Source organism: Nannospalax galili, unplaced genomic scaffold (genome assembly GCF_000622305.1).
Source record: "Nannospalax galili isolate Female #2095 unplaced genomic scaffold, S.galili_v1.0 scaffold72, whole genome shotgun sequence".
NCBI lineage: Eukaryota > Metazoa > Chordata > Mammalia > Rodentia > Spalacidae > Nannospalax > Nannospalax galili.
In genome coordinates this window covers 8,551,000-8,567,272 of record NW_008336933.1, presented here as the reverse complement: position 1 = coordinate 8,567,272, position 16,273 = coordinate 8,551,000, and the positions used below count along the sequence as shown (strand labels likewise).

The 16,273-nt window shown below is 49.4% G+C and overlaps 1 protein-coding gene across 1 annotated transcript; it reads right to left on the bottom strand.

Moving 5' to 3' along the window:
* Positions 1-6,949: 6,949 nt before the first annotated feature.
* Nrn1 (neuritin 1) lies at positions 6,950-15,646 on the bottom strand. Its single transcript, XM_008831655.3, has 3 exons — positions 15,406-15,646; positions 11,163-11,307; positions 6,950-8,133 (listed from the first exon to the last, which is right to left on the bottom strand). The coding sequence occupies exons 1-3, from the start codon at positions 15,458-15,460 to the stop codon at positions 7,905-7,907; spliced, it is 429 nt and encodes a 142-aa protein (XP_008829877.1). The 5' UTR covers positions 15,461-15,646; the 3' UTR covers positions 6,950-7,904.
* Between the last annotated feature and the right edge of the window lie 627 nt (positions 15,647-16,273).

Here is a 16,273-nt window from a genome sequence, read left to right as displayed (position 1 = left end):
CTGCTTTGAAGCATTTGTGTTTGGAGAAAGGTAAATGAACCATTTAGTTTGCGATTTCTCGCTGTACCTAAAGGAGATCACAACTCAGAGTGCTTCAGGTGATAGCCAGATGAGGTGACCAGAGGACCCTAAGGGTCCCTGAGCCATTCTTCACAGTCACTTACCTGAGCTCACTGACCCTCTGGAAAGGACATGGAAAGAGAGGGCAGGCCAGGGCTGAGGAACCACTGCAAGTCTTCAGTGAGGCTGGAGTTAATGATCTGTGTCTGCCATCTGTCTTCAGAGTCATCTAGGATTGGCTAGTGTGTGCTTTTTGATTTCTCCTATTCACTGTGTTGGGACTACTTTAATACCTTTCTCTCAGGGAGAAGGGGAGTAACAGCCTGAGGCCTAGCTCGTGTTACTTTTTCCTATAGTTCTCTCTTCTTATGGTGCCCATAACAACTGATTCACATTAGAGATGAGACCTACTTCCTTCTGTCCTCTGAGTAATGTGCAGAGTTGGAAATACTGCCACCAGGAAAATTGGTCCAACATGTGATTTTTGTCTGGATGATGAGGTATGTGGTTAGTAATGGCCCCTGTGATTTATCAAGAGAAACAGTACCTGGTGGTATATTTCTTGAATGTATGGGTATCTATTACCAAAATGATGAACCCTTTCTGGCAGGGTTGTCACTATTACAGAACCAAAGGACCTGCCATCATGTTTATTAAGTTACTGAAAGGCAAGGAAGTGACAGGAAGCTCTTGCAGCTAGAGAGGGAGGGTAGAAAAGGGGGAAAACAGTATGAGGAAGTTCTATGCTGCCCTGGGAAGCATCAACACAATGTTTTATTTGTTTGCCCATAGAAACAAATTGATGTCTTACTTATCCGCATGTATTGCCACCTGGGGCTGGAAAGAAGCTGTGGCCTCCTCTAAACATGCAGAAGGATGAAGAAAAGCCCTGAGAAAATCTCCGGCATGTTTATGGCCTGAAGGTCTTGGGTTTTCTAGGTAAAAAATAATCTCTCAACTAAATCAGTGCAGTGTGATTTGTGACTTCTAACTAATTACTACACACATAGTGAATTAAACAACACTTTAGCATCTTATAGTTAGCTCTGGGAGTTGGAAGTCTAATGGGTTTCACTGACTGAAATCACTGGGGCAAATTCCTTTCTGAAAGCTCTAGGGGAGAATTCTTCTCCCAAGTTGCTTGACTGTGGCTCGCTTCCTCCAACTTCAAAGCCAAAGGTGAAATGAGTTCTCCCATCAGTAGCTCTCTGACCTATTCTGCCTCCTTCTTTTGATTACATCGAGGAGAATGTCCCCGCCTTAAGGTCAGTGGATGGATAAGCAACTTATTTCTCACTGTCAACTGAGATGCTTAGGTGAAATGAGTTCTCCCATCAGTAGCTCTCTGACCTATTCTGCCTCCTTCCTTTGATTACATCCAGGAGAATGTCCCCGCCTTAAGGTCAGTGGATGGATAAGCAACCTTATTTCTCACTGTCAACTGAGATGCTCACCAGTTCCAGAGATTGATTAGGATGAGATATCTTTGTCAGGCCATTGTTCTGACTATCAGGGGATTTACATTTCTTCGTTGTCTTTGTCTTTTTACTTGTGGTAATTCTCTTTTGGCTTCATCATAGTAACATAACAAGGAAAATAAAGTGATGTCTTAAAACTGATTCCTAAAACAGATCAGTACTTTCAATGCCAGTTCCTGTTCTTGCTATCTACTGACCTTGGTATAATTACTATCTTCTCTCTAAACCTTGGTTTTATATCTGTAAAATGGGGATAATGCAATCTAGCTAGAGAGGTTGCATAATGTCTAACATGTAGAAAGCACTCAGTAAAAGTTGATATTTTTTAAGTTAAGCAAGAGTAGATGGGGTAGGAGGTAAAAGAAAGAGAAGGAACAGAGTAGGACTGAGGTGTCTGTACATAGACACCCCACCCCCCACAGATGTTCAACCCTCCTGATTGCTCACTTTGGTTGGATCCCACCTGTAGGATCTTCCAGGACCCACTGGGCAGAGGAAAAAAAATTCAGTCCTCCTCTTCCTTTCCTGTGCTCCATGATGCTGTTTTCTTTTCCTGTGCTGCTTCTTTCCATAGCTGCCTTCCACTTCAGTCAGGCCAGAGAATCACAGCCTCAGCAGGACCATGGAGCAGGCAAGCTGCAGGGTAAGTGACGAGTAGTAGCAGCAGCAAGGTGCAGTGGGGGAACCTCAGCTGAACCTCCTTCCATCCCTCCAATCACTCACCAAGCCCTATGGGGCCTTTGGCTCCCTAAGGCATGTTTCCAGTACTAATTACTTCCAGCTTTGAGGAAAATCATGGATTGCTGGGGCTGCGACCTGGGGAAGGGACCCAAATTCTAATGGACCTTCCCTGTCCTTGGAGTGAACTTGGGTCCTTAGAGTCCTCAGAGGGATCCACAAAACTCAGTGGAGTACCAGGAACAGATAGGCCTTCCAGAAAATCTCAAGCCTACCTGCTGGATAGACAAAGATAAAACACTGTAAACACCCAGTGTTGATGTGGATGCAGGAAAGCTGGCCCTCAGTTCCTCTGAGAAAACATCTTTTCATATTAAAAGCCACAGATAGACTTTTCTGCCCAGCAATCTAACTTTTGGGAGGACTCCTGTGGTCTATCCAAGAAATGAAAGTTTTAGTACAAGATGTTGTTTGAGGAGGGATATTTATGACAGTAACATTTGCAGGGCCCCAAAGCCAAAACAAAACAAAAAACTTAAAAACCTGTGTGTGCATCAATAGGTAGAAAATTCAATAAATTGTAGTATAGACACTCTAAAACATTGTGTAACTATTTAAAAGAAGAACATGTGGGTTTAGCTATTGATCATGAAGAATTTGGTTGTAAAGAAATACACATCCCATGGGAAAACCCCAAATACCCTCACTATAGATAAATGTTAGCCATAGTGATGTTAGCCTAATGTTAGGTTTATAAACACACACAGAAAGGATACACATCACCCTATTAACACTGTGACTGGTCAGGGGATTAAATTTCTCTCTGTGTGTATCCTTGAATTGCTTTGTTGATCACAGCAATGACTTTTTAAGATTTTCATTTTGGAAGAGGAAATTCTCTACATGGCAGGAATGATTACAGTGGTGAGGAGCAGCTTGCAGAGGAACCCAGAGATGTGGTCTAGGGCAGTAAACATCTGGTCAGAGCCAGATGGGGTGAAGTGATCTGGGGCCATGTTGCTCAGAGGTGTGGACTTCATTCAAGGGTCTTGACCTGGGTATCCTTACAGAAGGTCACAGAGGGGGATGGAGTGTGTGAGTGAACCTGGAGCAAAAGGAATTTAAACTGTAGGACTATAAAGAAAATCTGATGAAAGTATTAAAAGGTATGAGGAGGGTTTCCCTAGAATGTTACTTTGAAGAATTCCGTAAGACCCATCATATTAACTGTAAATCAAGGTGGAAGTTATATTAAGAGCTAGCACTAGGTAATGAGCTGGTTGCAGGAAGGCATTTTATCTCCTTTGAGACCAAGGTACAATCCTATGATAGAGAGAAGTATGACTGTATGGAGTTTACTGAAGAGGAAACTGAGCTCCAGGGATTCAGCAACACTGCCCAAGTTTACCAGGGCTGCTTGGGCTTCAGAGTTCTGAGTCCCAGTTCCTGGAAGTCATACTAAAGGGGACTACCCTCCAGGGCACTAATCTGAATGAATGTTGCATTCTTTCCACCACTAAGGCTCAGCAGCATGAAGAGCCTTCAGGGCATTCCAGGGGAGAACCTGGCCAACTTCCTTACTCTGCTCAATTTGGGAAAGTAGGGCAGGATCCCAGCTCCAGCTTTATGAAGTGCCAGGCTTCCTGGGGACTTGCTGAGGACCTGGGGTGCAGATAGGAGAGTGAATGGGGTGGGGTCTTCTTTGAGGCTATACAGCTGGTGAACTCATTGCTCCTATCCACCCTGCCTCATCACCTCCATCTCAGGGAAAAACCAGCACTTGAAATCTCTTTGGTAGGTGTTCTGAGCAAGGTAAAAGTAGGAGCTATGATCTTTCCCTCCTAGGTCCATGGGCTGGAGTCCTGACTGTTCCGGATAAGCACCCCCCATCCAAGACCAGGTGGGCATCACCAGGATGTCCAGCTTGGTGTCTGGAGGGGCGTGGTGGAGGGACACTAGGATGTTGGAAGACCTTCCCAGAAACCTCTGCGGGGATTTGAGGCACGTCCAGAAAAGGAGAAATGTTTCCCTTAGATATTGCCGGTCCTAACCGATTTCCTAGGGGTGGCTTTGGTCGGACACAGCTGGCTGCAGGCAGTGAGTCTTGGTTCCCACTGGCTGGGCCTGCCCAGAGAGAAAAGTGCCCTTGTCCTGTGTCAGGGCCTTTGGGAGTGAAAAATCTGTTTACTCTTGATGAATGAAAGGCTCTCTGGATCCGCAGAAAAAAATCTGTGTGGGTCCCTGTGCCCATTTGCATCAGGGAGCACCCTGAATGAAGTCCCTGTTCAACCTGTTTCTCCCCCCATGCGGGTCTCTCCATCCCGAATTCCCTCATCATCCCCTTCCATATTTCACAAATTGCTTCCCTCTCCCCTCTCTGCTTATTTCTACTTCTGAATCTGTTCCACCCACTTTTCCCTGAGTTCCCATTTCCCGCGCTGGCGTGACCTTCTCGGTCTCTGGCCTGCCTCTTTTCCTACCATACTCCCTTCTATGGTCCCTGAAGTTCTTGACTGAGGTTGAGGCTCCCAAAATGGACTTTCTGACAATTTCAAGAGGGTTACCTGATTTGACAGTCAAGTGAAATTGGCTGCCTTGAACTCAGCCTGGAATGGGGCAAAGGAAGTCCTCTTCAAGGATTCAAAGCCAGCTTGAATGGGCCACGTGGAGAGGCGGCGGCTAAAGAGCCGGTGAGGTGAGGATGCTCGGGTCATGTGGAGATAGGTGTGCCTAGGTTTTTGCTGCCCACTCAGCCTTCTCAATCACAGAGACAAACGCTCTCTGATTGATACCACCTCCCAGAACTGGCAGCCGGAATTTACGAATTGCGCCTTAAAACACTAACTAGCATATGGAGATGTCATCATGATTAAACAGCACGATAGTCGAAGATGGGACGATAATAATTTAAACAATCACAAAGAAGCGTTATCTAAGGAGCCAGACCCAGAAGCTTGCGTCTGGAAGACTCTCGGTGTTCCTAGAGATCTCTCCAAGATCGAGGTCCCTGGACTCTGCAAGGCGAGGTCCCGTAGGTAGGCAGAAGGGACCCAGTGTTGGAGAACCCTTCCAGAACAGGAAGTCGGAAGCACAGTAAAAGTTGGGGTCCCTGAAAGTGAACACAGTAAGCAGCCTAGCCGGCCCTCCATTCCCCGCCCCCTCCCGTGTGTCCCCTCCCACAGTCTCGCCTTCCTAGATCTTTGTGGAGGCTGGTCTGGATTCCAAGTGGGCTGTGAGAGGAGGAATGACTCCTGCATTCGCTATCTCTGCATTTCCCCGCAAGCCAGAGCAGAACTGAGCACTTCACACCCGCAAGACTGTAGCTCCTGGCGGGACTCAATTTGCAAAGCCAAAAGATTCCCCGGCAGCTCGCAGTTATGGCAAAATAAGAGCGGAGGAGACCCTCCCTCTTTCTCCTTGTTCCCTTCCCTCTCGTTAAATAGATTCGTTTTTGAGACAGGCTCAGATATTTTCATCTGACTTCCAGGGGTTGAACTTAGGTCGATCGTCTTAATATTTAGACTGTAATACCCATCCAAAGGAAAAGAACAAATCCATAAATCCGGGGTGACCGCCCCGCCCGGGCAGCAGGGTCTCTTTTGGTTTGGGCTGAGATCCTGATGGAAGGAAAAGGGGGCTGGGGAGCTGGCAGTGGGTGGGAAAGCTGTGTTCCCCAGAGTGGCCCCGCGCGGCGCGTGCGTGAACCGGAGCCGGTAATGTATGCTGCCATTAAAAATTGGAGCGGCTTCCAGCGCTCGGGGCTCAAGGACGCATGTGTTGCTGGAATTCAATCCGTGGGGGGAATGCAGATGGGGCTGCGACCCACTGGGTTTGATTTATGAACTGTTACACCAGCGATTGTTTACACATTGCATTTCAGAGCCTTGGCGCACCCTCCCCGCGGCGGGCGGCGGGTTGCTGGGTGCGGGAACCTGCTTCAGCCCCGGGGTCTGCGTACATCCTTCTCTCGCCCCTCCACATTCCCCGGGGAGCCCCCGGGAGCTCCCGCCCATCCCTGCCTTCAGTGAAATCCGATTTCGGTTTCATTGAGCCCACAGGCTGTAGTGCTGCCTCCCCTCACCCCCTCAGCCTACTCCACGTCTGCAGACCCCAGGCCTGAGTCTTCTCTGTCGGTGTTTATTCTAGAATGTTTACTTCTCAGTAAGGCCATGCGGAGCCTATAAATACGGAAGCAGCTCGACTGGCAGATCAATAGGGCCCCCGTCTCCTCGCCATTTCAACTGAGCTGTCTTATTAATTATGAAAGAATTCACCTGATCCCCGCCAGCAAACGCAGCCTCTCGGCCCCTCTGCAGGAGCCCTTAATGGCGGTTCCTTCTCGAGCTGCCTCTAGCCACCAGAGAGGAAGAGGCGGGTGGCGGTTAAGGCCCGACCTGCAGGGATGGTGGTTAAGGGCTTAGACTCATCTGGGGCGTGGGCGGCGGGCTGACCACCGGCTTTGCGTAAACCGGGTTCTCCGTTGTACACAGGAAGGGCCTCTGCTTTCGAATTAATTTTAAAACGACTCCCTTTTATTTTCCCTAGTAAGCCGAATTTAGGGGACATGGCCACCTGCCCTAGGCGATGAGGGTCGGCTTGAAGACAGCAGGTCATCCAGTCACTTTATGAACAGGTGGATTTATCACCAGGCACCGTGTGTTTCTTTAAATAGCCCGAAACTCGGCTTGGCGGAGGAAACAGGCTTGGGGTTAGGAAACAAAACGACACCCCCATTTCAAACAATAACTTTTATTTTAGACTTCTCTATACTTTGTAGCAAATTTTTTTGCTGAATTTAATTTATAATAAACTTTTTAAAGTACATCTCTCTCTGTTTTAAAATCAAGGCTCTTTTATGTCAAAATCTGTTTTTAACTATATTTTAGATTAACATTTAACACCCCCCCTTGTGATCTATACCATTGGATATTCAGGTATTACTGTATGTGGAACAGCTATAAAGAGAGAGGAGGGAAAATAAAGACAGTGGACCTGAAGGATGCATGACAATTGCAGGCGAAGCCAGCCCCTCAGTGACCATAGCAGCGTTTCCTCTGACAGTTTCCACTTAACCCAGAGTTACCCAACCCCTTTTTCTCTCTTCCCTCTTATCCTTAAAATGCAAAGCCCACGATCTGTGCTTTCACTTTCCTGGAGGAGAAATGTGCAGTGGAAATGATCAAAACAAGGTACTGTGGAAGAAAGACGTGAGCGGGAATGTCACCATATGCTTTCCACGTGGACATCCCTCTTGGATTCATTCCCCTGGCCTTCTCCTCTCTTGGCTTTCCTATTAGGAGGAGCCCATCATTTTTCATGTTATTAACATGATTAATATAGTAGGTGGCCCAGGGCCGTTCCTGAGATTCTTTTGCCAAAACAATGAAAAAAAATTAAAAATGGGTGAGTTTGCCGTTTTCTTATTTTTGTGTGAAGACGGACTAAAGCTGAGGTCCGGATTTGGCTGTGCTTGCTCGCTTACTGATCGGTAACATTTGGCAAATAAAACACAAAGAATCAAATGAAATAAAAAAGAGAATCAGGATTTCCCACAATCCCATATGAGTGTTTTCAGCATCACAGAGAATCACAACGTCCCCAAAGAACGAATGGATCTTCCTCTCGGTTTCCGGGAGCATGAAGTGACTGTGGGTGGGCACATGGGGGTGGGGGGAGCTGGCCCCGCGCTCAGAAGGAAAGCCAGGTCGCTAAAGCTGCCGAGAGAGACACCAGGAGCATGGGGAGCGCCGGGAGCAGGGACCCCGCCGCCCGGTTGCCGCTGCTGCAGAGTTCGAATAAGCTGCCTTGGATGTTGAGGTTTTTGGATTCTTTTCTCAGTTTATCCCACATATCTTTCGCCCCTTCCTGGCAATCCGTAAGAGCTGTGACCGTGCAGCTGTGGAAATCCTCCCAGTATCTGGCGAGGAACAGAACAAAACACAAGAAGCAGGTTCATTTGGGGCGCGGGAGGACCCTGGCTCTGCATCCACGCCATCCTCCCAGGGTGCTCCTCCCTACTCGCCTCCTCCCCCCCCCACCCCCCATCCCTGGGCCTGGACACTGGATCGTCGGTACCCCTCCGGGGACTAGAGCCCATTCCCGAGACGCTGATGGGGGAAGTGGGCCTCTCCTTCCCGGGTCCGGTTTCCCTAGTGCAGTGCCAGGAGGGGACTTGACAGCCAGCAGCCGGGTAGCACCCGCTGCGTGGTGCTGGCACCACGGCCCGCGAAAACAGATTGCACGCCCTCCTCCGGGAAAGCTAGGAAAACAGCGCTAAGCCTTGCAAGCTGCGGCCCATTAATGCCTCTAAGCTTGCAAGATGGGTGACTTGCTTGGAGCACGGCCCTCCCCCTCCAGGGTTCTCACACTCTCCTCCCCATCGCCCCTTCTGTTCCGCTCCTCCCCACTCCACGGTCCTTTTCCCCAGCGCCCTCACTCTCTCCCTCCACCCCGCCCCCACTTTCCTTTTGTTTCCCGTTTCTCCTCTTTTCCCCTTTCTTTTTCTCTTCCCTCCGTTTTCCTCCTTCCGCCCCCCCCCCCCGCGTGCTTCGGTCCTCCGAGACCCTCCGGTCTTTCTTTCCACAGTCCCAGCGCTAAGGATGGCATCGGGAGACCCCAGCCTGCCCGCTCTTCCTCTCGGGGTTGGTGAGTGTTAAGTGCGGAGGCCGGTTCTTGAACCTCTAGTTTTCCGCAAACCCCAGTGCTACAGGCCTGGGAACTGGGTGCTTCCTCCTCCCTCCTCCCTAGCCTTTTTTCACAGGTTTGGATCCCAGACGTTCCTGCTCTAGACCTCCAGGAGAAGTAGCACCCACTTCTCCAGGTCGAGATTCCGGAGCCGGCACAGAAGCCGCCAATGCAATTTCCTCAAGGGTCTGATTCCGCATCCCAGGTCGGGTCCAGAAACTGGCGCAGAATTCAGCCTCTTCTCTTCCCCCGCCCAGCTCCTAGCCCCGCCCCCACAACCTTCACCCAACCTTTTCTTTTCTTTCATTTTTTTTTTTTTTTTTTTTTTTTTTTTTATAATTGTCATCCTTTCTTCTGGAAACCCAAAATAGATCCCGGAACTAAATATAATCCCGAACCATGATCGATTCTTGAGACGCTGTCTCCTGTAGGAGCTGGGTCGATCTGTGCGTCTCAGTCTGGGGCTGACTCCCACCTCACCCCAGTCCAGGTCAAGAGCAGCTGCACTCCAAACAATCTGGGTGTCTTTTTTTCTGCTCTCTCCTTTCTGTTCCTTTGCCTGATTGTAAGTTTGTTGAAGGCAAGCTTATCCTTTGTTTCCAACCGGGGCTTTAGGCTGATAGCAAGTTATAAATGCTTGTTGGATTGCCAGGAGCTCTGGGTGCCTACTAGTGATCTCTCTGAATCTCCGATTTATAAGGGCTGGGGAACCTGGGCACAGGACTTTCAGGTTCCACAATTTGTAATAAATTCCAAGATTTAGAGACACCACAAGGCCCAAGGGGCAGTTCCCCTGAAGAGTTCCAAAGTAATTGCACCTCAAAAACAGAGGATGTATAAATTACTCCTTTCTTTAGGTATTCCTTCTGAAACAGGCAAAGAACATTCACCTGGGGATGGAAGAGATGAGCTTCATCCTACTGAGCCATTGGCACTATTAGTAGGACCTGGACCTTAGTCCTGTTAGAAAATTAAAATGGCTAAGAATAAGCCAAGTTCTAGCAAACAATGGATTTGGAAGTTGCTCTGTTTGTAATCTTGTCATGTCTTACAGATTCATTCTTATAAAGTATTTGGAAGTAAACACTTTTTTGGGGTTCCTTTCATAATTGCAAGGCACTAGCCATTTAATTGCTGGCATTCCTAGTGAGGTGTTTAGGAAAGTCGATAGCAAGATAGAGCCTTCCGTTGTTTGGTCACAATTTAAATAAGAACCCCTCTCCCCCATCTAGGAGGAGATGAAGGATCACACATGCCCAAAGGATGATGTGGGAAATGGGCATCTCAAACTCTGTGAAGAAGGGCTATTGTGGGAGTGGTAGAATAGTGCTGTTTTAAAAATAAAAGAGATTGTGTGTTATAGAAAATGAGGGTGCTTCTAAGGCCTGCAGCAGTCAGACTGCGCAAGTCGACTGCAGTGGGGCTCTGCCGGACACCTCATTTACTAGTGAATGCAGGCTTTTTAGCTAAACTCAGAAAATACCACTGCCTGGCCATGAAGTCCTCCTCTCTCTTGGGCCTGCAACTGCCCAGATCTTGAGAGATCATGCAGATATTGGAAGGGGGAGGATGCTGGGTGAAAGGAGGGTGGTTATCCCAAACCTGAGAATGGATTACAAACTCAGCAGAGCACCCCCACAACACACACACTGCAAAGTCCTTAACACATATCAGTTCAGACTTTCTCCCAGAAAGAGGGAGACCTGCGCCCCCTTCCTGTGCTTGCATTTTCTTTGTATGCATTGGAGGGACTTTCCTTTTAGGTGAATTTAGTATTGCCCCAAACTCTCCTCAAACCCAAGCGGATTGTTCAGATTACTAGGCAGGCCAGCCATTCACAGAAGAGGAATGGCTGGAGGTTTTCTCAAAACAATTCTTTAGGATGAGGAGCTAGGGGAAGGCTGCCTTGCCACTCACCCCCAGTCCTTGGGTGTTGGTTACTTGCACCTCAGTGTGGGCCTGTGAGGCTGAGAGGCTGAGAGGCTAGTGTGGGAAGATCCTCCTCTGAAGCCCAGACCAGGCTGTGGAATCCCCTTAGGCAGAGCGAATTCTAACCCAGAGGCCTGGGCCTCTTGGCCAGAGAGCTTGTCAGCAGGCCTTGGCCTGGGGGTAGAAGCCAGAAGGCAGGAAGGCATAGATTTGTCCTGGCAGGAAAAGTTGAGCACAGGGCATGGGGTGGAGGAGGTGAGAGATGGCAGGGTACTATCTGACTTCAGCAGCAACCCCCAAAAGGAAACCCAGTGGGTCAGAGAGGACACTTACGTGCACACAGTCTTGATGTTGGTGTTGTCATCCAGGCCCTGCGGGTAGTTAGCCATACTGTCGCCCAGCTTGAGCAAACAGTCTGAAAAGCCCTTAAAGACTGCATCGCACTTGCCTGCTGCTCTCACAGCCTGCACCAGGTAAGCTGTAGGGGAGGAGGGGACAACTGTCAGCAGCTCTGCCACTGAGCACAGAGACCTCGCACCATTCCCTGACCCCGGTGGGCTCAGGGCCTGGTCCCTTGGGTGGTCTCACCAATGGTCAGGCATTCTGGAACAGGTTAAAGGTGAATGGAAGCCCTGGCCATGGAATGACCTATTTGCACCCAGCGCACCTCTGGTGCAGATGGAGGGAGCGTAGGCGGGTGTAGGTGGGTGGCAGGGTGAGTCCTTTCCTTTCCTCCAGCTCGCTCCCAACTGCCTGGTATCTTTTTCTGTTTTCATCGCCCCCTCTTCTCACCTCCCTCATCTCCTTTAATACTCTTTTTCTTCACTCCCTCCTTCGTCTCCCAACACTTCCCCCAGCAAACCCAGTCACGTCTCTGGCGGTGCAATCTTCCATTTCTGTGGTAACAGAGGGGGGTCTGGGCAGCAGGCTGTGTGGGGGTCGAAAATGGCTCTGAGAGGCACGGGGAGGCCAGGGCTTTGCCACTGAACCCACGCCACACCCCCACCCTCGAGTAGGAGTCAGGTGGTGCTGTCTTTGGTGGACGCTGGGCAAATGTTGCTTAATGAATGAATTGAATAGTCTTTGGAAGACCGCAGGGGCCACAGGAACGGCATATTTATTATAAAAACCGATTGCTTAGTGTTTTGTCTTTGAGATCTTTGCGTGCACAGCTCTCTGTCGTGCGGAAAGAGGGTAGTTTGGATGTGCCAAGACATAGCTAGGGTGAGGATTGGTCCCAGGGGTCAAGGCTAGAGGCTGGCCTGTGTGTTGTGCGCCTCTGCCAGGAGTGTGTGTGTGTGTGTGTGTGTGTGTGTGTGTGTGTGTGTGTGTGTGTGTGTGTGTGTGTGTGTGTTGGGGGGTGAGGAGGGGTTCGGCTTCCTTCGCTTTCCTTCCCTACATCTCTCACTTCTGAAGACCCCCACCAGATCAGACCTTTGCTCTCCAGATTGCAGCTTGGCTGCTAGGCGCCCAGCCCGCTGCCGCCAGGGGCTCAAGGAAGACTCTGGTTCTTGGCTCCTGTGAGAGGGTGAGGGTTGGAGACGGTAGAAACTGGGGCCCAGGGAAAAGAAGGAGGAAGAAGGAAAAATCCGAGGCCAAACGGAGATCCTAGCTCCCAAACTCAAGTCAGCGAAGCCCAGAGGCACTGGACTAAAGAGCTAGGTTCCAGGCCGGCTGGTGCAGCGCGAGGGCTATTCTTTCTACCCCGAAGCCAACGAACAGAGTTAGAGATTGGCAAACAGCGATCCAAAGGCCCAAAGCACCTGGGGTACCTCTAAGGGCTAGAGAGAGGCGCAAACCTTCGCTGTTGGGGCGGGGAAAGGAGAAAGGAGAATTTCTCAACGGAAATCGGCCTGCAGTTTCGGGGACTCGGAGCGTAGACCTCTTCCTCTGCAAACGCTCTGCGGCTCCCTTGTGAACGTCTCCCGGAAAAACAGAACACCCAGCACCCCCAGTTTCACGCAGCCACCTGTCCCTGAATGCCAAGCTAATGCAGACCCGGGGGAAGGTGACCCGGTCAGCCGCTGCAGCCTCTGGGAGCGCGCCGTTAGCAGATGACTTCAGGAAGAGCTAGGCGGGACTAGTGCCTTCTACTCCGGAACGGGAAGCAATGGGGAAGGGACCAAGGTTAACTTCCACCTCAGCTGGGGCAGACACATAACCTTTCCTGGATCTCCTGGTTTCCTTTACACACAATTTTAAACACCCTTGCACTGCGATAAAAGCCAATCAAACGCTGACATAAGATTTTATAATAGTAAATTAGTCTTTGCTCTACCAGAATTCAATGAAAGAAACCCTACACAGCTACCTTTAGAATACATGTTACAAATCTGCCTTTGTAACAGAATGCAACCCACCTTCGTCTGTCCCAGGCTTCTCCTCGCCTCTGACCTCCACCCCCAAGGCTCCGTGTCAGAAAAGCAGACCCAGGGATGTTTTGATGATTTTTTTATACGGGGAGTTGGGGCTCTCCGGGGGCGGGAAGAGCTTTTGTCGTGTTATCTTCCCTGGCGCTTGCAGAAGACCCTGCACAGCGCGCATGTCTGAGTGTGTGCGTGTGTAAAATACGAAGTCATGAACATTTCTGTATTTTGCAACTGTGACTTCTTGAGCTCTACCCTGAATTGGAAGACTGGAGGCAAAGTGCGGGACAGATGTGGCAGGCGCACAAGCCCCTGTGCATGTCGCAGCCTGCAAGACCCTCTCAGTTTTTTCCTGAACCCAGTTTCTGCAAACCCTGGACAGCCAACCCAGACCTAAGCACCCCTGTCCTCTTTCCCGTCCCAACCTAGTGCGGTATCCATTTGTTCATTCAGTCACTTGACCTCTCATTCATTCCAAACTTCCTCCCTAGGCATCTTCATTCGGTTCACCACCCTCCCCACTTCCCCACCCCTCCCCAACCCCCACTTTTCTTGCCAAATTTCAGTGATCTGGGACAGCTCCCATCCATGAATCAATAAAGACTGAGGCTCTGATGCAGGAAAGGGTAGACATTTGGGACCATATAAATTTCAGTTACAGTGCCAAGAAATGGTCATTTTCAGGCTGAGGTTGATGTGTTCAAAATGAATCCCCAATGCACAATCAGTGTTTCATTATTTTATATGTTCACCCACCAGGAAAACATAGACCCATACATCCTCCAGGTGCCATCCCTATATGTTGTCTCCTGCTCTAGAAGAATTTACAGGCTAACTGCAAAATGTCACACTCACTGATTTCCAATATTTGAAGAATTCATAGCCCTTGGAAGCTGTCTTCCTATGTTTACTGCATTTCTTGGAACTAAAAGTCAAAGGTGCAAAACAGCCAGATGCAAAACATTAAGTCATGCCCTAGAATTAAAAGAAAAGCCAGCATCTCCCAGGTATCTTCCCAGGCTCGCAAAGTCCCTGTTTTTGTAAACAAACAAACAAACAAACAAACAAACTCACCAAAATTAAGCCCTCAAAAGCAAGTCAAAGGCACAAGAACCCCAATGCACAGAATAGATTCTAGTGTCTTAGGAACTACAAACCCCATTTCCTCTACACTTCTTAGGAAGAAAAATGTTAAGCCTTCCTTCTCTTGACCTACACGAATTCCTTGAAGCACCTCTCAAATAATGCCAGGATTTGTCTCCAAAGAATGCTACACCCTGACATGAAAGGCGGACCAGTTCCCTCCAGCCGGTTTGAAGAGTTTCTATTTTTTTCTCTTGTCCATTCTATTAATAAACTGCTTTACTTTCACTTTTAGGCTACATTAATTAATATTCCCAGCCACCATCAAATAAACGGATTTTCTAGTACTTCTTCCATAACATCTTCTGCATTTTTGAACGGAGAGAAATTATGAACTTTAAAAAAAAAAAAAAACCCTCGGACAGTGTCACTGAGATTCAACATTCCTTAACATAAAATGGGGCTAAATAAATCTGTCCATATTCCACCGCAAACAAAAATAACACTTTGTAACCCTTTCTTGCATAAAAAATTACAGATACTGATGTGTAAAGTATCTATACGTGCCTGAAAAAGTCTATCGTAGCATATTTGACAGATTTCACCTTCTTAGCCCGGTCTGCGGTGCCGGGAGCAAACGCTGCAGCTAGGATATGGGGGAGGGGCGGGAGAAGGACAAAGTTGTAAATGCAGCAGTTTGAGGGCAGCCTTAGAATAGCTTTGCTTTCTGCACATAAACTTTTCAGATCTAGCTTCCTAGCTGTCTTGTTCCTCCATTCAACCATTCGACCCCTCAAAATAATATCTTGCAATATAATAGGGGCCAAATGCCCCGGGTGCACCGAACTCGTTTTTACCTAGAGAGGGAAGCAAAAATGGATGTGCGCTTTGCAGAAACAGGGGAAAGCCCCTCTAGAAAACGGCGGGCTGTACTTACTTCCCCGCTGGAGTCTGTCTTTAAGAAAACCAAACTGGGACGCCCGAGTCTCCCGGAGCCAATGCTCCCACCCTGGGGGTCTGCAGGGTGTTCTGCACCCCAGGCGGCCGACCTGCCAGTTGTCCCCTTTCTAGTCTGGAACTGGCAGTCTCCCGTCGCCCTTCTAGCGTCGGACCCGCCGGCCACTTACCTATTTGCACCGCGAGGATCAGTGAGATATATCTGCCGTTCAACTTAAGTCCCATCCTACGTTTAGTCAAACCATTTGCGACTGCAGACCTTTAAATAGTTAGTTTAGAGAACGCGGGGGAAAGCTGAAAAATAGGCATTGCCAACAAGTTCCGGGAGCGACGGAGACTTTATGCACTGGGAAGGCAGAGGGAGGAGAGAAAGAGAGGGAGCGAGGAAGAGACGGAGAGAGAGAGAGAGAGGTGAGATGACAGAACATCATGGAAAAAGGACACGGCAGAGCAAACCCTTCATGTCATGAGAGAGAGAGAGAGAGAGAGAGAGAGAGAGAGAGAGAGAGGCTGAGAGAGAGGGGGAAGAGCTGGGAATGGTTCACTCCATTAAGAGGGGGCGGAGGAAGTACAGCCTCACGCCCACGAGCAGGCCTGACGTGGGGGATGACACGGATTGATTTTTTTTTTTAATATAGACACCTTGGTAGAGATTCGCCATTTATAGGCATAAGAAACTGGAATTAATCAGATAGTTCCAATTAATGCGCGATCGCAACGAAATCTCGCCTTTGCGGGGGTGAGCGCTTCCCCAGCCCTGCGGCCACCCGCGCCTCCGCGTTCCAGGGGTCCCCCAGCCCCGCCCCCTCCCTGCGCAGAACCGGGGCTCCCTCTCCCCTCCCCGCCTGGAGCTGGGGAGTCCTGGCGCGCCCACTCGATTGTTCAACCTGCTCCCCCTCCTACTCTAGCGCCTGCAAATCCAGCCCATTTCCTACTGGCTGCGAGGTTTACGGGAGCTCCCGCCCGGAGGGGAGCGCCTTTGAGCCTACTTCCAAGGCCCCGCGGCCTGCGGACCCCACACTCGCCTACCCTCTTCCT

What these genes read in the sequence shown, in the direction of transcription:
- Nrn1 (XM_008831655.3), bottom strand. Translation starts at nt 15,460, where the DNA reads ATGGGACTTAAGTTGAACGGCAGATATATCTCACTGATCCTCGCGGTG. An exon ending in GATCCTCGCGGTGCAAATAG is followed by an intron (nt 11,308 to 15,405) that starts GTAAGTGGCCGG and finishes CCTCCCCTACAG; the next exon opens with CTTACCTGGTGCAGGCTGTG. An exon ending in AACATCAAGACTGTGTGCAC is followed by an intron (nt 8,134 to 11,162) that starts GTAAGTGTCCTC and finishes GTTCCTCGCCAG; the next exon opens with ATACTGGGAGGATTTCCACA.